Source organism: Heloderma suspectum, chromosome 12, assembly GCF_057233095.1.
Source record: "Heloderma suspectum isolate Gila_16-S chromosome 12, 16-S_ref, whole genome shotgun sequence".
Classification (NCBI taxonomy): Eukaryota; Metazoa; Chordata; class Lepidosauria; order Squamata; family Helodermatidae; genus Heloderma; species Heloderma suspectum.
Window position 1 is genome coordinate 34,919,021 of NC_139469.1, and position 24,625 is coordinate 34,943,645.

Sequence of the window (24,625 nt, forward strand, 5' to 3'; positions counted from 1 at the left end):
TCTGGTGACGTCCATGTGTAGAGTCGCCTCTTGTGCTGTTGGAAAAGAGTGTTTGCTATGATCAGCATGTTCTCTTGGCAAAACTCTATTAGCTTTTGTCCTGCTTCATTTTGTACACCAAGGCCATGCCTGCCTGTTATCCCGGTGATTTCTTGACTTCCTACTTTAGCATTCCATTCCCCTATGATGAAGAGGACATCTTTTTTTGGTGTTAGTTCTAGAAGGTGTTGTAGGTCTTCATAGAACCGATCAACCTCAGCTTCTTCGGCCTCAGTGGTTGGGGCATAGACTTGAATTACTGTGAGGTTGAATGGTTTGCCTTGCATTCGTACTGAGATCATTCTATCATTTTTAAGATTGTACCCCAGTACTGCTTTTCCCACCCTTTTGTTGACTATGAGTGCTACTCCATTTCTTCTAAGGGATTCTTGCCCACAATAGTAGATATGATGGTCACCTGAATTAAATTTGCCCATGCCTGTCCATTTTAGTTCGCTGATTCCCAAGATGTCGATGTTCAATCTTGCCATCTCATGTTTGACCACCTCCAGCTTACCTTGATTCATTGATCTGACATTCCAGGTTCCTAAACAATATTGTTCTTTACAGCATCGGATTTTCTTTTCACCGCCAGACACATCCACAGCTGAGTGTCCTTTCGGCTTTGGCCCAGCCGCTTCACTCTTTCTGGTGCTACTTGGAAATACCCTCTGCTCTTCCCCAGTAGCATATTGGACACCTTCCGACCTGAGGGGCTCATCTTCCGGCGTCATCTCTTTTAGCCTTGTGATACGTTCCATGGGGTTTTCTTGGCAAGAATACTGGAGTGGGTTGCCATTTCCTTCTCCAGTGGACCACATTTTGTCAGAACTCTCCGCCATGACCTGTCCGTCTTGGGTGGCCCTGCACGGCATAGCTTATGGCTTCACTGAGTTACGCAAGCCCCTTCGCCACAACAAGGCAGTGATCCATGAAGGGGACAGGGAGTGTGTAGCATTTGTCAAATGTGTAATATATTGCTCATTATATCTACATATATCTTCCTAAAGATAACTGGGATACACAAAGTTGCTTCGCAAGATGGAAGTGTCCAGAAAATAATGACCCAGTTTGCACAATCACTGCTGCCCACTGTGGCTTGTTTCAGCCACGGTGAGTCATAGCCCGTGCCATGTGTGCCAGCCAGGCAGTTTTTGGATGTTCAAGCTGCAGCTGCAACTTGTCGTGTCATCCGAAGCTGGGGACTGTAGGTTATGCGAGGGTTAAAGAACCTTCCCATAATCCATGGTTCGGATGACAGCACAAGCTGCAGCTTGAGTATTCAAAATAGGTGCCAGCACAGCCGCAGCCCACTGTGGCTTAAATGAGGCACGGTGGGCTGTTTGATCATGCAGCTCATCCCATTCACTCATTAAGCTTTGGGAAAGTAAGAGAACAGGGAGGTTGAATTGGCTGGCACTGCACAACTTTTGGCTGACCCTCTAGAGATTAAGAACAGAATGAAATTTTTCAAAGAAAGGATTATTCTGTTCTGGCTTTTGTCGACAAGTGTCACCACTCTTTCATCTTCTTTTGTTTTGCGTTCTTAAAACACTTCCTGATACAGTTTGACACTAGTCCTGCATTTTTTTCCTTTTTATCTGCTTCCTTGTGGGGAGAAGTTGGTTGACAGTAGCTTAGTTAAATATTTTGGTACACTGCCCAGAGAACATTTTGTTAATGGGTGGTAAATAAAATATAATAATCAATTAAACTAAGGGTGGGAAGAGGACAGGTCAGGATCTATTGGTAGACCATTGGATGAATTACAATACATTGGCAAAGATTTTTGGCTCCCAGTTACTTAATAATGGCAACAACAAAAGGCCCCCTACCCTGAAAAAGGGGCTGCTAGAATCTCTGTTCTGCTATAATTCAGATGTAGATTTGTATTTTATGTGCCTGTCATCCAGTTCATGGGGTGCAGTGGGCAATCGGCTCTGACTCTGAAGCATTATTTTGCCCCTTGCTCCAGTTGGTGGACTTGGGTTCCTAGTAAAAACCCCAACAAAGTAGATCCTGCAAAGCTGAGATCTGCCCACATTTGAATTAAAGCATGAAGCACAGGACGCAGGCACACGCATGTGTGTGTGTGAGAAATGATCCTTCGGTTCTAACAAAGCACAACCTCTTGAGGTTTTCAGTGTTTGAGGCTTCTGGTGTTTGTCCAAACCCTTTGGCAAGACATGTGCTCACACCTTGCTCCTCCTCTTCTGTCTGCAGGTGGCCTGGCCGCAGTGATATACACAGACACCCTGCAGACTGTCATCATGCTGGCTGGTGCACTGAGTCTGATGGGCTTCAGTGAGTAGCTTGTGGAAGGTTTGGGGGGATTTACCCATTGAAATTTGTTACCATACTGCGTGTAGGAGACAGCTGCAGTTGTCTCCTTAATTGCTGTCTGTCTTTGCTTGTATGTTTGAGAGCTGGTGCCTAGGAGTGCAACCTGGAAAGGCCCTGAATAAATCTGACCTCAGCCATTAATTCATTAGCTGGCCTCAAGTAAGCCACCATGTTCTGTGTATGCCTTTGCCCCCGTCTCTCCAATATGGGGATAATTATATTAGCCTGTCTTAGAGTTGTTATAGTAGGTAATATATCTGAAGAGCTTTGAATACTCTGAGGTGCTATATAAATGCAAAGTATTATTTATGTTTATATTTGGTGGTAGGGTCTTAGGATGTGTGCATGAACAGGAATGTTCCATAAAACATACTTGGGGAAGAGTGTTGGTTACATACATTGGAGAACTTGCAGCAGCCGTCCCCAACCTGGTGCCCTCCAGATGTGTTGGACTGCAACTCCCAGGCAGCATGGCCAATAGTCCATGGCCATGCTGGCTGGGAATGCTGGACACTGCAGCCCAAGACATCTGGAGGGCACCAGGTTGGGGACGGCTGACTTATGGTATGAAACCAGGATTCTCCATTGTGAAGAACCTTTCTCCCAACCCCTTTGTTTGAACTTAGCGATTTCTCAAAACGCTGTAGCAGGCCCATACAAAGCAAATACTCAACACCTAGCCATCAGTGTGAGGACCGCTGCCTGTTCATCTTTCTAGGCTTTGCCAAAGTTGGAGGGCTTGAAGACCTGAAGAACAGATACTTCAAGGCAATTGCTAGCAATCATGATGGAAACAGCACCTGTGGTGTGCCAAGAGAAGATGCCTTCCACATATTCCGAGATCCTGTCACATCTGACCTTCCCTGGCCAGGAGTCTTGGTGGGAATGACCATCCCATCTTTGTGGTACTGGTGTACAGACCAGGTAAGAACATGCTCATTTCATTAGATATGATGTTTGCTTTATGGTGGACGGTGAGCCACTGTCCATGCACAGCTCTGCAAGAGAGATCAGGGTCAGGTCTTATAGGAGCAGAATGCCACCAGGGCTGGCCCAAGTCATTTCGCTACCTGAGGCAGAACAGCAAATGGCGCCCGCACCTCCACCCAGCCCAGGCCAGCTATTTTGGCAAAACTCCCATAGGCAACTCTCTCCGGCAGTAAAAAAGCAACAACCATAAATTCAATAACTAACAATTTGCTGTCCTTTCATGACACCCAAGTCTGCCACCTGAGTGGGTTCCTCACTCTGTCGAATGGCACTATCCCACATCATGGTAAGTGGGAACTAACCATGTTGCTAGTCTCTTCCATGTGAGCTGCCTTATTAATCTCATGTTACAGAAGCTGTGAGGAAGAGTGGCAGCTAGAACACTCCTGTAACGTAAGAACTAAGCCTAACTTCTCCTGGCTATGCCGGGATTTAAACTTGGGCCCACTCACACCCAAGGCTAAAATTCTGTCCATGGCACCAAACTGGTTCTCTGGGCAGCTCTTCTGGTGCTTCAAAATCTCTGCTGTGCTGTAGAGAAAATTCTGGCCTGAGGCTTCCAGAAAGGATCTGGCCTGAGGCTTCCAGAAAGGAGCAGATGCACAGTCATAATTATAAATAAACACTACCTACTCGTGCAGCTTTCAGTTTGCCTTAGAAGGCCCTGGATTTAGAAGTTGGTGGATTTGGGGTTCCAGGAAAAAAAACCCTAACGTAGATCCTGCAAATGTCTCCTTCATTCTCAGGTCATTGTTCAAAGGTCTCTTGCAGCCAAGAACCTGTCTCACGCCAAAGGAGGAGCATTGCTGGCCTCCTACTTGAAAATCCTGCCCCTCTTTATGATGGTTTTGCCTGGCATGATTAGCCGCATTCTCTTTCCAGGTAAGAAGGAACAGTAAGATACCTGCTGCTCAGGGATACCATTTCAGATTTCCATGGGTAAAGAGATTTCCATGTGTGTGTGTGTGTGTGTGTGTGTGTATGTGAGAGAGAGAGAGAGAGAAAGAGAGAGGAGGCATGATTCACAGCAAGGTTCAAAGGGTGCCATTTAGGGAACATAAAGGAGGCAATTTCTCCTCTCCAAAATTGTGAGTCTTCCTCAAGAGCACACCACATTCCTCAGTGTATAGAACCAGATATGCGTGCTCTTGAGGAAGACTCATAATTTTGGAGAGGAGAAATTGCCTCCTTTATGTTCCCTAAATGGCACTCCAGATACTGCCCACCATCTAACCAGTGTAAATGATCTTGTGTATCCAATAAAGCAGGAGTAAACAACATGTGGACCATCAGCCACATGCCCCCCCCCCCCGGTTTCTGGCGCAGCCCCCAGCACAGTGCAGTGGCAAAAAAAGGCAGTTTGCTACTGAATTTTGGCAGCAAACCACTACTGAGGATTAGAAGTGACAAATTTAGTGGGGAGTTTAGTGCTGCTGTCATGGAATGTGACTGTCAAGGGGAGGGTTCCAGGAGGGGGAAGTGGACCCTGCGCCCCCTGAAGTTGCTCACCTCTGCTATAAAGTAAGAGTACACAAGAATATCTGCTACAATAGTTTATCTCTATTAGATAAGGACTGGAATTCTATATGTAAAACAGAACTTCTTGGGAATTTGTTGTGTTGAAGGAAAACTTCCACAATATTATTTTCCAGTGGTCCTATCCATCTGTTAGGATTAAAATGATGTATAGATTAATTGGCAGCAGATGTTAGAGATGTCAAATATATTGTTGTTTATTCACTCAGTCACTTCTGACTCTTCGTGACTTCATGGACCAGCCCACACCAGAGCTTCCTGTCGGCCGTCACCACCCCCAGCTCCCCCAAGGTCGAGCCCGTCACCTCCAGAATATCATCCATCCATCTTGCCCTTGGTCAGCCCCTCTTCCTTTGGCCTTCCACTTTCCCTAGCATCAGCATCTTCTCCAGGGTATCCTGTCTTCTCATTATGTGGCCATAGTACTTCAGTTTTGCCTTTCATATCATCCCCTCAAATGAGCAGTCTGGCTTTATTTCCTGGAGTATGGGCTGGTTTGATCTTCTTGCAGTCCAAGGCACTCTCAGAATTTTCCTCCAACACCGCAGTTTAAAAGCATCTATCTTCCTTCGCTCAGCCTTCCTTATGGTCCAGCTCTCGCAGCCATAGGTTACTGCGGGGAATACCGTTGCTTTAACTATGCGGACCTTTGTTGTCAGTGTGATGTCTCTGCTCTTCACTATTTTATCCAGATTTGTCATTGCTCTCCTCCCAAGAAGTAAGCATCTTCTGATTTCCTGGCTGCAGTCAGCGTCTGCAGTAATCTTTGCGCCTAGAAAGACAAAGTCTGTCACTGCCTCCACATTTTCTCCCTCTATTTGCCAGTTATCAATCAAGCTGGTTGCCATAATCTTGGTTTTTTGTGGTTTAACTGCAACCCAGCTTTTGCAGTTTCTTCTTTCGCCTTCGTCATGAGGTTCCTCAGCTCCTCCTCGCTTTCAGCCATCAAAGTGGTATCATCTGCATATCTGAGATTGTTAATGTTTCTTCCAGGGATTTTAACTCCAGCCTTGGGTTCATCAAACCCAGCACGTCGCATAATGTGTTCTGCGCACAGGTTGAATAGGTAGGGTGAGAATATACAACCCTGCCGTACTCCTTTCCCAATCTTTAACCAGTCTGTTGTTCCGTGGCCTGTTCTTACCGTTGCTACTTGGTCGTTATACAGATTCCTCAGGAGGCAGACAAGATGACTTGGTATCCCCATCCCACCAAGAACTTGCCACAATTTGTTATGAAAGTCAAATACATTAACTTTATGCATATCTTGTGGGATTGTATGGTAATAAGGAATGCCTAATAGAAATTAAAACTATTATATATAATATAAAAGGCAACAGATTAGTATTTATACCAAATGTAGTTCTCCTGAACATCACCAAATGCTGTGTAAGAAAAATAAGAACTGAGTTAATATGCTAACAACAGTGAAAGTGTTCTTTGTCAAGAATTGGGCAGAAAAAGACCTTTGCTTTAAGATTGGCCTCTGAAGGTTTTGCATATCATTTTGTATGCAAAACCTTCAGAAGCCATATCATGCTTATGTACAAAATCACTGCATACATGTTTGGGGAAGCCAAGTAATATTCAGAAATGTATAAATGAGTGGCATATATTTATTATATTGGAATGTTACTATTAATATAATAATGGTAATAATCATCAACGATAATACTAATTGATACTGGTATTCCTGCTGTCTTAAAAGGTTTTAATTAAAACATATCAACCTCTTAATTAACATTTAAACAAATAATATATGAATGTTTGGAATAAGGAGTACACAACAGTGCAGATATTATAAAGGATATAGGTTTACTAAACATAATCTAGAAAGCTCTGGATTAGGAGCAGGGAATAGTTTGTAATGAATTGTTCTACTGAATTGTTATATTGAGTTGTATTGAATGAATTGTTGTATTGAATGTTTACATGTATTCCTTTTAATGTTTTTAACTTTGTTTATTCAACCAGAATTAATGTTAAAATAGCATCTAATGTGCCACAGTACTTCATGCTTTTGCTCTGATAGGCTAACACAGCTATGCTTTTGGAATGGACCCTATGGTGTGCACTCAGCCAACATTTCTTAATCTGCGGGGTGCAAATCCAGTGAGGAAAGTCTCAGGTGGACTGATGGGAGCTCTCTCTCTCTCTCTCTTGTATTCACACATATCTTTAATTACATTCTGTTGCAGATTTAGTGGCCTGTGCTGATCCAAAAGTCTGTAAAGAGATCTGTGGCAACCCATCTGGATGTTCTGATATTGCATACCCCAAACTTGTCATTGAACTGCTGCCAATAGGTAAGAGACTTCTCAGTGACCCAAACAGATGTACAACTGATGAGGCAGAGGGAAATTTAACTGTAGGTGGGGAAGCAATGGCACTTTGTGATGGCAACAAACACAAATGTTCAGGACCCATATCTATAGTTACAGGCCCTTATTTTATCTGTTTTAGAAGCAATTTGCATATTAACCATCAATATTAGAAATTCATGGTAAAAAATATGAACTGTGAGTCAGGGAGCTCTTGGTTCAGATCTCTCCTTGGCTACATGAACTCACTAGGGACCTGAGGCATCTCCCTCTCTCTCTCTCTCTCTCTTTCTCTCTCTCTCAGTCTCTGCCTCCCCATCTACAATATAGAGATAATAAGACCAAACTACCTGCAAGGACAATCTAGATGTGACATTATTGTATTCCATGTGTGCATTTTTAAAAGTGTAAATAGCCACTGCAGAAGAATTGTCAGGAACCGTGGCAAACAGGGAGGGGGGAGTTCCTATTTGCTTTGGAAGGGAAGCTCTCATTGGCATGTTCATGTGGCATGTAGTAAAGGCACTTAGCAGCATTCAAAACTCCAAACAGGGAACTGCAGTATCCCAAAGAAATGCATCATGGAAACTCAAAGGTTAATTCTTTGCTCACTGTTACAATAAAGTAGCTGCAAGATGTATTAGCTACTGGGAACAGGAGAATAACTTTTCTTGCTGGTGGACCCTTTCTTTACAAGGGTTCCCCCCAAAAGAATTACTGATAGGCTGCCACCAGTCAGGATGGACCTCCTTACTCACCCTAGGCCGTTGTGGAGTTTCTCAGCACTATTGTTAAGGACCCCTCCCTTCTTCCCAGTCCTATGAAAAAATAAAATACGGCGCTTTTCTACATGAGGCTTTTATGGTGCACTTGCAGTTCCTCACTAACAGTTGTTTGCAGGTCCTTTACACAATGTTTGCAACCATTATCACTTTTTTTTCCTAATGAGAAAAGTCTGGTATTTTTTCAGTGGTGTTATAGAAGCATCCTGTATTTGCACAATTCTGCTATTTCAGAGCGCCACCTGGCTGTTGTGTAATGGAACATATAGAAAGGCAGAGAAAGACACCCCCCCCCCCCGGAAAAAAAACAAGTGTAAAGGAGCTATCTTCATCCCACAAAGAATCTGGAAGCAGAATCCTTGGTAAAGGTTCAGGTTAAAAGCCTCATGTAGAAAAGCCCAAGGAAGGCACTTTGGGTTTCCTTGCCCAAAGTTCAGAAACATAAGACTCAACAAAAGCCTTGTGAAAATCCTAAAAGTATGAAGCAACATCCAAGCCTGCCCATGTGCCAGTGGAACACACTGCTTGTGCAACAGGGAGCTAGCGGTTCCAAAAGTAACCTGAAATGAGCAAAAATTCTCATTTCCGGAACTCGGCAGGTCAGCAGAGCATGCGGAAGGAAGTTCCACTGGCTGGTCCCGATCTGGAAACAAGCCCATTATAAAAAAGAGCTTAAATTTTTGGAAGCATGTTGGAGGACAAAAAAGTTAGATGATCCTATTCAGGGATCCTGGCACGGTGGGGGCACTGTTGAGCTATATCAATATATTGGGGTTTGTCATATAGTGATGTATGAGAATTTTGTCTCGGTTCGCAAATAACTCAACAATTTATTGTCTGTCTATCTATCATCTATCTATCTCATTTGTATACTGCCCAGTAGCCGAAACTGCCCTGTTTGTACACCCAAACACAAGCAAGAGTGTATGTTCTCTGAAAATGTTCACAAATTTCCAAACTTGCATTCATGTTCACAACATGCACACTTAAAAAAATGCACACATTAAGAAATGCACAATTTTTAAAGTGCACAATTTTTTAAATATGCCATTTAAGTTGTGCATTTTTTAAAGTGTGCATTTTAAACAAATGCATACGTTTTAAAATGCACACTTTTCCTATTCAAAATGCACACTTTTTCCGTTTGAACAAACAGAAGAAACTGGTCACAAATGAGAATGGGAGCAAGCTGAATTGAGCTTTGAAGTGAAGTTCAGAGAATTTCAGCAAGTTTGAGCATCCCTCGTTCTCCCATCCCTATTGTCACACTATTTAAGATTTTATTTCTGAATTTCTCTGATCTCACAAAGAATGCCCATATTTTAACGGAGCCAAAGAACCTGTGATGGACTAACATTATCTGCTTGCAAGATGACCTTGTACCTCTCAGAAGATTTATATCTCCCTGGCAAGCTATTAAGGTTAATCAGACAAGTGTTTTAAATGTCTACTTTCCAAGACATAGAAACATAGGAAGCTGCCTTATACTGACTCGGACGCTTGCCCAGTATTGTTGACATTGACTGGCAGCAGCAGCTCTCTAGGGATGTCAGAGAATTCTGCCTGAATTTTAAATGGGATCGAACTCTGACAAATCCGGTCCGTGGAATCCTCCTCAGAACGGGGTGGCCCAGTTAACCCGGACCGGAGCTCACGTGGACTCTTTTTTTTTTTTTGTCCGCTGAATAGCAGATTTTATTAAAATAATTACGAAAAGAAATCCGTAAATCAGAAACGGAGGAAGAAGAACATGAACGGCTTTACCCTTTTTATGAGGCATTTTCCCGAGGCTTTCTTTCGCTGGGGCTGAGTTGCGAAGTCCACGGAAATCCTTCGTCTTTTCTGTTTATTGTCTGTGGAGGTGAGGTCACGTGAGGTGAAGTCAGTTCAGGTGAGGTCCGGTCCGGTGAGGTCAGGTCAGGTCCAGTGAGTTCAGGTGAGGTCAGGTTACCAGAAGTTACATGGGGAATCCCTGCAAAGGGCTTTACTCTTATGGAGACCAATGGCGGGCACGCGAAAAGGATTTTTCAGCAGTATTTACAGAATTATTTACGTAAGTTCGGGGAGCCGAAAAAATCAGGGGAATCCGGGGCATGCTCCGCGAGGATTCCAGGGGGGAGGAACGGATCGCCTCCCCCCCCTGCAGATTCCTCACCAGAACGGGCGGTGGGGAATCCGTACATCCCTACAGCTCTCCAGAGTTTCAGGCAGGAGTTTTTCCAGTCCGACCTGGAGATGCTGGGGATCGAACCAGGGACCTTCTGCCTGCAAAGCAGGGGCTCTGCCCTGTCTTTCCCCTAAGACAAGTAGTGAGATTAATGGTCCAACGCTCCCCAACTCCACTCCCCAACCCCTGGAACTGGATGCAAGTTATGATGCAGTAAATGGCATAGGCTTGGTGGTCCTGGGTACGTAGGAGAATGGTGGATCCTTTACTTAGTTCAGGCTGTACATTGTGACGCACTCATATCAGCTTAACAATTCCTTTTGCTTCCAGGACTAAGAGGGCTCATGATGTCTGTGATGATTGCTGCACTGATGTCCTCTTTGACTTCCATCTTCAACAGTGCAAGCACCATTTTCACCATGGATCTCTGGCGGCATTTTAGGCCTCTGTCTTCTGAATGGGAACTCATGATTGTTGGCAGGTAGGACTTGCCAAGCACATGGCACACGTCCAGCAAAGGTCTCAGAGAAGTCAGACAAATAGCAGACAAGCAGTAACCATGCAAATTAGTGGCTAAGACGTTCTGTACAGAGTATTAATATGTGTCAGCAATACCAAAACTTACGTTGAATGACTGACTCTCTCACCCATAAAAATTAATAGTTAAAACATAATTATTTTTATAATGGATTATCTAGATCCATTTCAGTCAGGGATCAGGCCAGGTTTTGACACGGAAACAGCCTTGGTCACCCCATATGATGACCTATGTCTAGGGATGGACGAAAGTCCCTTACCTTATCCTGCAGCTTGCTTCGCGGTGGGGGGGAGGCGCTCCGTTCTTCCCCCCGAAATTCTGGGCGGGGTGGAAGGCGCCCCATCCCTCCCCGCTGAAATTCTGGCTGGGGGGGAGGCGCCCCGTCCCTCCGGCCGAAATTCTGGCCGGGGGGGAGGCGCCCCGTCCCTCCGGCTGCGAATCTCGTCTCCTGCCGGGACGCAAATGGCGGCGGCCATAGCCACCGCCGTTTGCGTCCCTGCAGTCAGCCGTAATAGGCTACGTAAATCCTTACGTAGCCTATCACGGCTGACTTTGAAAAAAAAAAAACCGCATACGCAAATGGCGTCGCCCATGGGCGCCACCATTTGCGTACGTGCTTTTTTTTTCTTTTTCCCCAAAGTCAGCCATGATAGGCTACGTAAGGATTTACGTAGCCTATCACGGTGTTTTTTGAAAATCTAGCCGTGATAGGCTATGTAAATCTTTACGTAGCCTATCACATTTGTTGTTGTTGTTTTTTTTCACCTTGGAAATGGCGGCGGCGGCAGCTGGTTGGAAGACTGGCCGCCGCCGCCGGGAGCCGCCAGCACCAGGGACATTCGACAAAGGTAAGTCCCATCCCGGGGGGGCGCGGGGGGCGGTGGCGGACCGTTTCTCCACCAATTTTGGGGGGCCGAATGCGTTGGCATTCGGCCTCCTGGAGATTCGTGAAGAAATTCTCCAACATCCCTACCTATATCGGGAGAGAGACAGAGGGAGTGTGACCTTGTTGATTCTCATTGACCTCTCGGCAGCTTTCAATACCATCAGCCATGCTATCCTTCTGGGACGATTGTCTGAGCTGGGAGTGGGAGGCACTGCATTGCAGTGGTTTCGCTTCTACTTGGATGGTCGGCTCCAGAAGGTGGTGCTTGGGGAATATTGCTCGGCCTCATGGATTCTCCAGTATGGGGTTCCTCAGGGGTCAGTTTTGTCTCCCATGCTATTTAACATCTACATGAAATGTTGAGTGCAGTCATCCGGAGTTTTGGAGTGCGTTATCAGTACGCTGATGACACGCAGCTCTATTTCTCCTATTCATCTTCAGGTGAGGCTGTGGATGTGCTAGATCAGTGCCTGGCTGTGACAATGGACTGGATGAGGGCTAATAAATTGAAACTCAATCGAGACAAGACTGAGATGCTATTGGTGGGTGGTTCTTCTGACTGGATGGAGGGTGTTCAACCTGTTCTGGATGGGGTTCCTCTCCCCCTGAAGGAGCAGGTTCGTAGCTTGGGGGTTCTCCTTGAGCCATCTTTGTCACTTGAGGGTCAAGTGGCCTCAGTGGCACGGAGTGCCTTCTACCAACTTCAGTTGGTGGCCCAACTATGCTCCTATCTGGATAGGGATAACCTGGGTTTAGTTGCCTATGCTCTGGTAATCTCCAAGTTAGATTACTGTAATGCACTCTATGTGGGGCTGCCTTTGAAGATGGTTCAGAAGCTGCAGCTCGTGCAAAATGCAGCAGCCAGATTGATAATGGAGACCAGAAGGTCCAAACATAGAAGACTGACTCTGGCCCACTTTCACTGGCTGCCTGTATGTTTTCGAGCCCGATTCAAGGTGCTGGTTTTAAGCTATAAAGTCTTACACGGCTTGGGACTGCAATGTATGATGGAGCGCCTCTTCCAACGTGAACCTACCTGTACACTATGTTCAACATCTAAGGCCCTCCTCCAGCTGCCTACTCTGGGGCAAGCTCAGAAGACGGCAACAAGGGAGAGGGCCTCCTAGGTGGTGGCCCCCAAACTATGGAACTGGAATGATCTCCCCGACGAGGCCCACCTGGTGCCAATATTGTTATCTTTTCAGTGCCAGCTTAAGACCTTTCTCTTCTCCCAGGCATTTGGCAGCATATGATAAATTTTAATCGATCGTGGAATGTCTTATGATTATGGTTGTTTGCTTTGAGATTGCTTGTTTGAAGTTGTTTTAGACATATGTTCTTTTGTGTATATTGTCTGTTCGTGTGTTTTTAATGTAAATGGTTTTTAATCTCTGTATACTGTGTTTTTAATGTTTTTAATCTTTGTAAACTGCCCAGAGAGCTTTGGCTGTTGGCTTTATTGTAATAAAGAGATAAATAAAAGGAAAGGAAAAAGAAATAACCAGGCTTTTCTTCTTGACACAGGGTGTTTGTACTGCTCCTTGTAGTCATTTCCATTTTGTGGATCCCGCTGGTGCAGGCAAGCCAGGGTGGCCAACTCTTCATTTACATCCAGACCATCAGTTCCTACCTGCAACCGCCTGTGGCCATAGTTTTCATTCTGGGTTGCTTCTGGAGGCGAACAAATGAAAAGGTAACTCTGTGCTGCACGTCTTTTTGGGCCATCACATTATGGCTGTTATGGTAGAGGAGGTGGGCAGAGCAGATGGCACATGCTACACCTAACTATGGTATAGACGGCTCTCCTTGTTCTAACATGAGATTGTTCCTTTCTCCTAGGGTGCGTTCTGTGGTCTTTTGGTTGGAATGGTAATGGGCCTGATCCGCATGATTCTGGATTTCATCTACCTGCAGCCACAGTGTGGTGAGCCAGACAACCGACCAACTGTGGTGAAATACGTTCACTATCTCTACTTCTCCATGATCCTGGGGCTGGTCACACTAGTCCTGGTGGTGGTTGTCAGCCTCTTGACGGAGCCTCCTCCTGAAGAAATGGTACGGAATTTCAAATGGGCAATGCCACTTTTTGTTACTAAACAAATTTTCTTTGGTGTCCTGCTCTTAGGGCTGCTCAGGTCTGAGCCGGTCAGAACCCTGGAGCAAAATTAGTCAGGAAGCCTTTGGCTCAAGAGTAACATATCACTGAGTAAGCATTGGAAACACACTCACACCTACCTATCAGGGAACCTATTGTATGAACGCAAATTGTTTCATGTGCCTCCACTGCTCTGAGCAGCCTGTTTGATGTGTACACACAGGCACACAAGCATGCACACACACTGGTGCATGAAATGCACTCCCTAGCATATGAGATTAGTACACATGTCTCCAGTCATTTGAAACAAGGCCAGGCTGTTGTCCCAGTCTGGCTCTAAGAACACATCTTCAAAGGGAACTGGATGCTCTTATTCAGCACACTGACTATAAACATCATTCCAGATTGAAAGGAAAAGAGATTAAATGGTTGCGTGAATTGGTCCTTATTTATTGTTACATTTATACTGTGCTTTTCTATAAAAAATGTCTAAGGTGACTGACAGTAGTACAGATACAATGGAAAACAACCAATCCACATGAGATAATAGCCTTAAAACAGCCTTTCCCAACCTGTTGCCTTCAAAATGGGTTGGATGAAAACTCCTGTCATCCCCAACCAGCATGGTCAATGGCCATTCTGTCTGGGGACGATGAATGTTGTTGTTCAACATAGCTGGAGGGCACCAAGTTGGGGACAGCTGCATCACAATCAGACTGTATAAAAAGCAGACAAGAACAGATAAAAAGTGTTTTAAAATGGAAGCCAGTTAAAAACATAATTAAATTAAACATACAGATTAAAAACACAGAGCAGCAGAGAACAACAAATCAACTTAGTAGGCCAAATGCCTGTTTTTATATGTTTTGGTTTGACTTATCTGTAAAGTCAATGGAACCAAATGTCATTAAATCCTAGGACTTGGGGGTTAACTGGAGTTCTGTATTGGGTGTTTCCAAAGAGGTCTCATAGGTCAGAGAGGAGTACTTTTTCAGAGGGGCAAAGGTTGTGGTGCAAGTGGTGTAATTCTCACCACAAGCCATTTTGCAGTTTGCTATTCCCACATGCCCCTTTATGGATCACTGCCTTGTTGTGGCGAAGGGGTTTGCGTAACTCAGTGAAGCCATAAGCTATGCCGTGCAGGGCCACCCAAGACGGACAGGTCATGGCAGAGAGTTCTGACAAAATGTGGTCCACTGGAGAAGGAAATGGCACCCCACTCCAGTATTCTTGCCAAGAAAACCCCATGGAACGTATCACAAGGCTAAAAGATATGACGCCAGAAGATGAGCCCCTCAGGTCAGAAGGTGTCCAATATACTACTGGGGAAGAGCAGAGGGTATTTCCAAGTAGCGCCAGAAAGAGTGAAGTGGCTGGGCCAAAGCCGAAAGGACACTCAGCTGTGGATGGGTCTGGTGGTGAAAAGAAAGTCCGATGCTGTAAGGAACAATATTGTTTAGGAACCTGGAATGTCAGATCAATGAATCAAGGTAAGCTGGAGGTGGTCAAATATGAGATGGCAAGATTGAACATGGACATCTTGGGAATCAGCGAACTAAAATGGACAGGCATGGGCGAATTTAATTCAGGTGACCATCATATCTACTATTGTGGGCAAGAATCCCTTAGAAGAAATGGAGTAGCGCTCATAGTCAACAAAAGGGTGGGAAAAGCAGTACTGGGGTACAATCTCAAAAACGATAGAATGATCTCAGTACGAATGCAAGGCAAACCATTCAGCATCACAGTAATTCAAGTCTATGCCCCAACCGCTGATGCCGAAGAAGCTGAGGTTGATCGATTCTATGAAGACCTACAACACCTTCTAGAACTAACACCAAAAAAAGATGTCCTCTTCATCATAGGGGATTGGAATGCTAAAGTAGGAAGTCAAGAAATCACCGGGATAACAGGCAAGCATGGCCTTGGTGTACAAAATGAAGCAGGACAAAAGCTAATAGAGTTTTGCCAAGAGAACATGCTGATCATAGCAAACACTCTTTTCCAACAGCACAAGAGGCGACTCTACACATGGACATGACCAGATGGTCAATATCGAAATCACATTGATTATGAACTTTGCAGCCAAAGATGGAGAAGCTCCATACAGTCAGTAAAAACAAGACCTGGAGCTGACTGTGGCTCAAATCATGAGCTGCTTCTTGCAAAATTTCGGCTGAAATTGAAGAATGTAGGGAAAACCACTAAACCGTTCAGGTATGACCTAAATCATATCCCTTATGAATATACAGTGGAGGTGAGGAATAGATTTCAGGGATTAGACCTGATAGACAGAGTGCCTGAGGAACTCTGGACGGAGGTCCATAACATTGTTCAGGAGGCAGCAACTCAATCCATCCCAAAGAAAAAGAAATGCAAGAAAGCCAAGTGGCTGTCTGATGAGGCTTTACAAGTAGCTGAGGAAAGAAGGGAAACGAAAAGCAAGGGAGAAAGGGGAAGATATATCCAACTGAATGCAGAATTCCAGAGAATAGCAAGGAGAGACAAGAAGGCCTTCTTAAATGAACAATGCAAAGAAATCGAGGAAAACAACAGAATGGGAAAGACTAGAGATCTCTTCAAGAAAATTGGAGATCTCAAGGGAACGTTTTGTGCAAAGACGGGCATGATAAAGGACAAAGAAGGCAGGGACCTCACAGAAGCAGATGAGATTAAGAAGAGGTGGCAAGAATACACAGTAGAACTATACAGGAAAGATCTGAATGTCCCTGATAGCCATGATAGTGCGGTCACTGAACTTGAGCCGGACATCCTCGAGAGTGAAGTCAAGTGGGCCTTAGGAAGCATTAGTAACAACAAAGCTAGCGGAGATGACAGTATTCCAGCTGAGCTATTTAAAATCCTAAAAGATGATGCTATTAAAGTGCTGCATTCAATATGCCAACAAATTTGGAACACTCAACAATGGCCACAAGACTGGAAAAGGTCAGTTTACATTCCAGTTCCAAAGAAGGGCAACGCCAAAGAGTGTTCAAACTACCGCACAATTGCGCTCATTTCACATGCCAGCAAGGTGATGCTCAAAATCCTACAAGCTAGGCTTCAGCGGTATGCGAACGGAGAACTACCGGAAGTACAAGCTGGGTTTCGACGAGGCAGAGGAACTAGAGATCAAATCGCCAACATTCGCTGGATCATGGAGAAAGCAAGAGAATTCCAGAAAAACGTCTATTTCTGCTTCATTGACTACGCGAAAGCCTTTGATTGTGTGGATCACAACAAACTGTGGCAAATTCTTAAAGTGATGGGAGTACCAGACCACCTTACCTGTCTCCTGAGAAACCTGTACGAGGGTCAAGAAGCAACAGTAAGAACCAGACATGGAACAACCGAGTGATTCAAAATTGGGAAAGGAGTACGACAAGGCTGCATATTGTCACCCTGCTTATTTAACTTATATGCAGAGTACATCATGAGAAACACCGGGTTGGATGAATCAGAGGTCGGAATTAAGATTGCCGGGAGAATTATCAACAACCTCCTATATGCAGACGATACCACCCTAATGGCAGAAAGCGAAGAGGATCTCAAGAGCCTCTTGTTGAGGGTGAAAGAGGAGAGTACAAAAGCTGGTTTGAAACTCAACATTAAGAAAACTAAGATCATGGCATCTGGCCCTATCACTTCCTGGCATATAGAAGGGGAAGAAATGGAAGCAGTGACAGATTTTACTTTCTTGGGCTCCAAGATCACCGCAGACGGTGATTGTAGCCATGAAATTAAAAGACGCTTGCTCCTTGGGAGGAAAGCTATGGCCAACCTAGACAGCATAGTAAGAAGCAGAGACATCACCTTGCCAACAAAGGTCCGTCTAATCAAAGCTATGGTTTTCCCAGTAGTAATGTATGGCTGTGAGAGCTGGACTATAAGGAAGGCTGAGCGCCGAAGAATTGATGCTTTCGAACTGTGGTGCTGGAGAAGACTCTTACGAGTCCCCTGGACTGCAAGGAGGTCAAATCAGTCAATCCTAAAGGAAATCAACCCTGAGTGCTCATTGGAAGGACAGATACTGAAGCTGAAGCTCAAATATTTTGGCCACCTAATGCGAAGAGAAAACTCTCTGGAAAAGACCCTGATGCTGGAAAGACTGAAGGCAAAAGTAGAAGGGGACGGCAGAGGACGAGATGGCTAGATAGCATCACCGATGCAATGAATATGAACTTGAGCACGCTCCGGGAGAGAGCACAGGACAGGAAGGCCTGGCATGCTATGGTCCATGGGGTCACGAAGAGTCGGACACGACTGAACGACTGAACAACAACATTCCCACATGATACATATTTGGGGAGAGTCAAGGAGCTATGCAGAATATTCGATGCTCTGATCTCTGGAAATCCCACTGAGCCTCCTTTTGGCTTAGGAAACGTCATCAAGTATTGCCCCCACACACTTGCAAGCCAATTTTCACATCCATGAGGAATAGACGCTTGATGTTTTTAAACATGAAGGAGAAGGTCTTCTAATTCTGCACCAAATAATTCAGCACTTTCACCATTCATAGAACACCCGCAGGCCTGCTGGTGGCAATGCAAACCTATGTAAGTGCCCAATCTAGTTTTGTCTAACATATGGGTGGGATCACCACATGAGTCATCACACAACGTGACAGAATCCTTGACAGCTGTTGGGCGGTCTTTTCTGACCAAACTTGGAGGCTGTGAAGAGGACCTATTTGGTTTAACCAGTTATTTTGTCCCACCAGATCAGCCGCCTTACTTGGTTTACACGTAAGGATGTTCCAGTAGAGAAGGATGTTCCAACAACCTCTAGCAGTCCCTCACCCATCCCTGCCAATGGAATCCATGAGGCTGACCCTCCAGTGCAGCTGGATATCAGTGACGGCCCTGAAAAGGTTTGCGACAAGCATACTTGTAAGTGAGCTGTTACTCTGTCTGCAAAATCCTATAACAGTACAAAACCTTTGCATTTAGTATACCCCAATGATTATGGTAGGGATTAATTTTACATTGTCTCTTACTTCATTATACTGACAAATTTCAGGCTTTAAGAGTTTTACTTCAACTTATGAAACCCAGTTTTTGTGTGTGGTGATGGTGAAGGGTTTCTGTTTTTTGTTTTCAATAAGAGATAGGAACATAGGAAGCTGGCTTATCCCGAGTCCATCTAGACCAGTATTGTCAACACTGACTGTCAGCCATGGCTCTCCAAGGTTTCAGGCAGGATTCTTTCCTAGCCCTACCTGGAGATGCCGGGGATTGAACCTGGGACCTTCCACGTGCAAAGTAGGTGCCCTTCCGATGGCAGTAGAAGGAGCCTCCTAGTTCAGTAAGCTGTCTACTCTGTTAGGCAGCAGGTCTCCACACTCTCAGGTGGAGTGAGGTCTTTTCCACCCATACTGTTCAAGATCCTTTTAATAGATGCTGAGGACTGAACTGTCAGGAGCGCCCTAGCTGCCTCTTGCAGTCCCCTCCAATAGCCAACTCAGGACACAGACGACGAGATTCTTTCCGAGGCTTTATTCCTTTATTACTTTATGACTCTTTCAGATACTAATCACTAGCGACTAAGCAAGGAACAGCACTGGGGAAAGATAGCAGAGTAGTCCTCCAGGTAAGGCAGTTGGTCCCCGTTTGAAGGGGAACCATGGGAAGACTCTGAACTTAAGGGGTATGGAGAGATCCTCCCTCTTTCCCTTGGGTCCTCAGGACGCGACCGTTGTTTGAGCACCAGATGAGTGGAGTGCCTCCTTTCGGCGCCCTCCATCTGTCGTCGCTCCTGTCAGGAGCACCCTAGCTGCCTCTTACAGTCTACTCCAATAGCCAACTCAAGACACAGATGAAAAGGATTCTTTTCAAGGCTTTATTCCATTTACAACTTAATGACTCTTTCAGATGCTAATCACCAGCGATTAAGCAAGGATCAGCACTGGGGAAAGATAGCAGAGTAGCCTATGCTCCAGGTTAGGCAGTTGGTCCCTGTTCGAAGGAGAATCATGGGAAGACCCTGAACTTTTGGGCTAGGGAGAGATCCTCCCTCTTTCCCTTGGGTCCTCGGGATGCTACCGTTGCTTGCACGCCAAACGAGTGCTACGCCTCCTTTCCGCGCACCTCCATCTGTTGTCGCTCCCTGCGTCTGCACCGAGCATCCAGCAAGCCCCCCTCCAGCACTCTCTCACTGCCAGGGTCATTATCTATCCCAGGAATGCTGACAGGAGGAATCTCTGTCAGCTGCTGTGCTTGTGAGAGATGAGTGAGCTCCTCTCCCACGGATTGCTGTTCCTCCTCAGAATCAGAACTGCTCTGGGGCTCTATGGGCTCAGTTTTCACCCTGACATGAACTTGCGGCCTTCTGCATGCAAAGCATGTGCTCTGTCACCAAGCTGTTGTCCACTAATATTAGAATATACCCACAGCTTGAAACTGATTTCAGTCCTCTTGCTGCTGAGATCTTCTTACAGAGAAGAGGCAACTTCACTCCGTCTCACAGTGGCTCTTGAAGGTGATACTCGACAAAGTACAGGTTCTTTCCTAAAGATCTTCAAGTGCAAGGGCTTCTTCACACAGAGCTTTTATCTTGCTATTGAGATTGGTTACTCATGGAAGTCTGCGGGTCCTTTAGATGACATTGTCAACATCCAGGGCATCTCCTGTGCTAAATGACCTTTATTCTATTTTTTTAAAGATTGGTGATGATGAGCTATCAAATTACCATGCTAGAGTTCCACTTTAGTTCCCTTATGAAAAGAGGAAAAACCTCAATAAGAAGAGCTAGACCACAGTGCCATCTAGCAGCTGTATAATGAAACATATAGAAGACTCAGTGGAGGGGGAAAAGGGGGGTGGAAAGGAAGCACATGTAAAGGCAGTCCGTCGTGATCCTGCATTTAGAATGGAAGCAGAAAGCCCTGTTTTAAATGTGGGATTTTAGCTTAGCGTAGAGATGCTCCAAAACAGACTTCTGTGAACTGTACAGTGCCTAGTAAACCCTTGGTAATGGTTTTAAGGGTCAAATGTTAGGAATAATAGATCTAAGAAACTTTAAAATCTGTGCTTACAGATTCTGGGGTGGCAGTTATGCTGCCTTAATTATTCCAGAATGAAAGGTGGTAATGTTTTGTATGTCATGCGAAATGCCAGAGGGACTGCCAAATGTGGGATTTCTCTGACCATGGAAGGATATCTGTGAGTTCCGCTCTCAAGGGATGCTAGGTTAGACTGCCAGCTGTGGGTCTTCAGAATAAGGCTCATTACAGAGCTCAGCCTAGGCCGACTGCCTTCACGAACATAATCATTGCCTCACTGCTGACTGTCTCCTCTTCAGGGGCCGTGCGTAGTAAGAAGGCTTCTAAACTAACAAAGTTGTTTCTGTGGATCTGTGGAATGGACAGCAAAGATAAGGATGCTACTGAGACTGCTGTTGAGATTAAAGCAGAAACTGCTGTGCCCTCACTGGCTGAAGCACCATTGGTGAAACACATCCTCAACATCAACTTGATATTGTGTATGAGTGCTGGCGTCTTCCTCTGGGCCTACTTCGCATAGCATCTCCCTGTACTGGTTCAGCCCCACACACTTGGATTACACTAAAATGACTAAGATGAACAATAACCCTACATAATGATTTGGCACTATTTGATACATTTCTTAAATTCTAAAGAAAAGAAAGGAACTTGAAATACTTAAAGAATTCAGATGTGGTGGGATATGGAGCATATTCAACATAATCAGGTCCCCAGCAGTGATTATGGGCAAAGGCCTGTGGAAGGTTTGCTTGGCAGAAAGTTCTTCTGGAACAGAACAACACACCTTTCTTTTGGTATACACTTCCTTGCAGTCGCATGGTCCTAATGACCAGTATTGCCCCATGTCTCACTTGTGGTTCTGTGTCTTTAATATCACGATAGTTTGGTTTTTGTGCTCATGCGACGGGGATACAATGGCTCGCCACAGCATGGGGAAAAGAACTGTGTCAGCAGGGGCTGCCATCACCCACATAACCACCGACAATGTCAGTAGTGTAATTGCAGTACAACATGGTGTAGTTCAGCACAGCGTGGTGTAGTGCTTAGAGTGTTGGACTGGGACTCTGGCGATCCGGGCTCTAGTCCCCACTCGGCCATGAAGCTCACTGGGTGACTTTGGGCCAGTCACTGACTCTCAGCCTAACTTACCCCACAGGGTTGTTGTGCGGATAAAAGGGAGAGAAGAATCATGTACTCTGCCTTTGGTTCCTTGGAGGAAAAGGCGGAATGCACGTGTAACAAATCAATTATGTCAGCTTGGTGTTCTCTGTGGTACGTTCACTTCATGGATATCTTGTTTGTAGACATTCAGTTTGTCTCCAGTTTGGCACTTTAATATCATTCTTGTACAGATAGACCTTGGGGGCATTGCAAATGTAAGTCACTTTGAAATTCAAAAGTCCATATTAGTGTAATACCTTTATTAGGCCAACCAGAAGGTCACAAAAATGTACAAGCTTTCAAGATCTCCAGATCTCTTCATCAAACACAATGTTATTTATTATTTATTTAGGTTATTTTTATCCTACTGCTAAGCCAAAAAAGTTCTTGGAGCAGCTTTAAAATAATCTGTGAGAGAAAATAGCCCCTGCCTGCAGGTTTACAATCCAAAAAGACACAAGAAAAAAGGAGGAGGGAGGAGGGAAAAATAAGTCTTTCAGTAGGGCTGGTGGGATGGGCCTGCTTCCCCCTCTCATGAAGATGTTACAAAAAGCAGGGGGAAGGAGGACACACACCCCTGGCGCTAACTTGATGGTGGAGTCATGGTGTCTGCAGGATTACAAAATGGAGTGGGAGAGGAGGAATCTGCAGACATTCAAATTAGGCTGTAGCAGGTCCTATGATGGTTACAGGCTGGACCAGGGGCTGACTCTAGGACTGCTGGGAGCAAGAAAGGGGGAAAGGTTTGATGCTTTTGAAAATATAAATCCAGCTGTTATTTAGAAGTGTGTGGGCAAGACAGAGAAACATCCCCCCCCTTCATCTGCCTGATGAAGACATCTGGAGATCTTGAAAGTTTGCACATTTATTGTGATGTTTTGGTTGGCCTAATAAAGATACTACACTAATGTGGACTTTGGATTTTTTTTTAATGGTCAACACTTTTGCTGTTTGAAATTCAAGTAACAGTCATGACTTTCCTGAAAGAATTATCTCAACTGCAGTGCTTTGAGGATAAGAACCTGAGAACTGCCTTGCTGGATCAGACCAAAATCCATTTAGTCTAGCGTTCTTTTCCCAGCATTAGCCAGTAAAATGCAGGGCATGACAGCGATGGCCTTTTCCCCTGTTGTTTGTCTGCAGCATCTGATATTCAGAGGATTACTGCTTCTGAGCGTGGGGATTCTGTTGAGTTAATAGCTGTTGATGGACCTATTTAAGCTAATGGTAGTGAATCCCACAAGTTAATAACACACACTGGTGGCGCTAGGTAATTTTAGACCCTGGGTGTGATGGTCTTATGCCACCCCCACCCCTTTGTATGGGCATATGTACTACTTCAGTCGTGAAGCACACAACTCACATCTCACATCTCTCCCCCCACCCCCGCGATCATTCCATGCTTTACAACTGCTTCAATGCTGGATTTTTTTTTATGGCCAGCACTTCTGCATTTTGAAATTCAAGTAACAGTCATGCCTTTCCTGAAAGAATTCTGTTGATTGCAGCAGTCTACATGCTGGAACAATAACAAAGTTGTTTGCCATAACAACAACCTCTGAGCACATGCAGTTTTGCATTTTAAACTCACTTAAATCATGGCACCATCACGTCTACAGGAATAAAATGGAGCTTGCTTCTGCTACCCTGATGCGCTCATCACCTGCCGCTCTCTGGGTGGTCAGCTGGGGGTCCCCGAGGCTGCGGAGCCCTGGATCTTGGCCCCAAGGTCCAGCCCAAGCGGCACTGCTGATCATACATTGTGAGCAAGTATTTTTGTCTATCCTAGAGTTACTGCAATTCAGTGTGGGTGACCCTAGTGCTGGCTCCAGGTTTTGAAGACCCTTGGCCAAGATACCCTCAGTGGGCCCCCTCCTTCAGTGAGTCTCCATTCTCACCACCATTGTCACCAGCCGCTGTTGCTCCTCCTCCTCTCTCTCATCATTGCTGCTACTTCCTTTCTTGACAGGCAGTGCGCAGGGAGCAAGTAGGCCGTGGCATTTGCTGCCCCTCTTCTCCACCACCGCTATCTGGGCCTGAGCAAGAGGCAGGTGAACAAGCAGGTGGCAAGGGTGAAGAGGTGCATCTCCTGGGGCTTCTTCTCAGTGGGCCCCTGCTGGGGTGTGTGGGCCCTTGGCAGGTGCCCGACCACACCTGCCCTTGATGCTGTCCCTAGGCGACCCCTCCTCCTGAATGATAGTGCCTAGGATTGACTGGCTGGGACTGGAAGCCATGACAATTCAACAGGTTTGCAATTGATTTACCTTTGTAGTACAGACATGCCTTAAGGTTCTCATTTACTATGAGGACAAAATGTGATGTTCCTTTTCCTCTCCTCCGTATATATTCAGATATGCTTGATTTACAGATGTATTTTTAATGTACAGCTCTGCATATCTCAATGGTGTTTTATAATCCTAAGTATTTGCTAAAATAGTATTAAATGCTAATAAAAATTTTGTCTAAAAAAGTAAATATTTAAAGTGAGAAGCTGGATCTTCAGCATAATGCGGAGGATGAGAAAGCAAAATGGCATTTTCCAGGGTGCAGGGCAATTGTATTACCTCTCACAAAGCTTCTGTGATAAGTTATAAACTTATGTGCTACGTTATAAAGGAGAATGGGATAGTTTTTGAAAGGTACAGAACATTTGTGAGATGAGGAGGGATTCATTCATTCATCTGGAGGATGTGTTGACAGTGTCTCTCTTACTGTACATAAAAATGAAGATAGTATTTTTTACAAAGTATTTTGTGTCATATTT

General features: G+C 45.1%; 1 protein-coding gene across 2 annotated transcripts in view; it reads left to right on the plus strand.

Annotated features, from left to right (window-relative positions):
• The window catches only part of SLC5A11 (solute carrier family 5 member 11), a 37,599-nt gene extending 13,373 nt beyond the window's left edge, over positions 1 to 24,226 (plus strand). For both annotated transcript variants that reach the window (XM_084819072.1, XM_084819074.1), the window contains 9 exons: positions 2,263 to 2,343; positions 3,101 to 3,306; positions 4,119 to 4,254; positions 7,107 to 7,214; positions 10,509 to 10,659; positions 13,127 to 13,295; positions 13,442 to 13,657; positions 18,421 to 18,589; positions 21,000 to 24,226. In XM_084819072.1, the coding sequence (XP_084675198.1) occupies positions 2,263 to 2,343; positions 3,101 to 3,306; positions 4,119 to 4,254; positions 7,107 to 7,214; positions 10,509 to 10,659; positions 13,127 to 13,295; positions 13,442 to 13,657; positions 18,421 to 18,589; positions 21,000 to 21,220 (1,457 nt within the window). In that variant the 3' untranslated portion in view covers positions 21,221 to 24,226. The remainder of the gene's footprint in view (positions 1 to 2,262; positions 2,344 to 3,100; positions 3,307 to 4,118; positions 4,255 to 7,106; positions 7,215 to 10,508; positions 10,660 to 13,126; positions 13,296 to 13,441; positions 13,658 to 18,420; positions 18,590 to 20,999) is intronic.
• Positions 24,227 to 24,625: the final 399 nt, after the last annotated feature.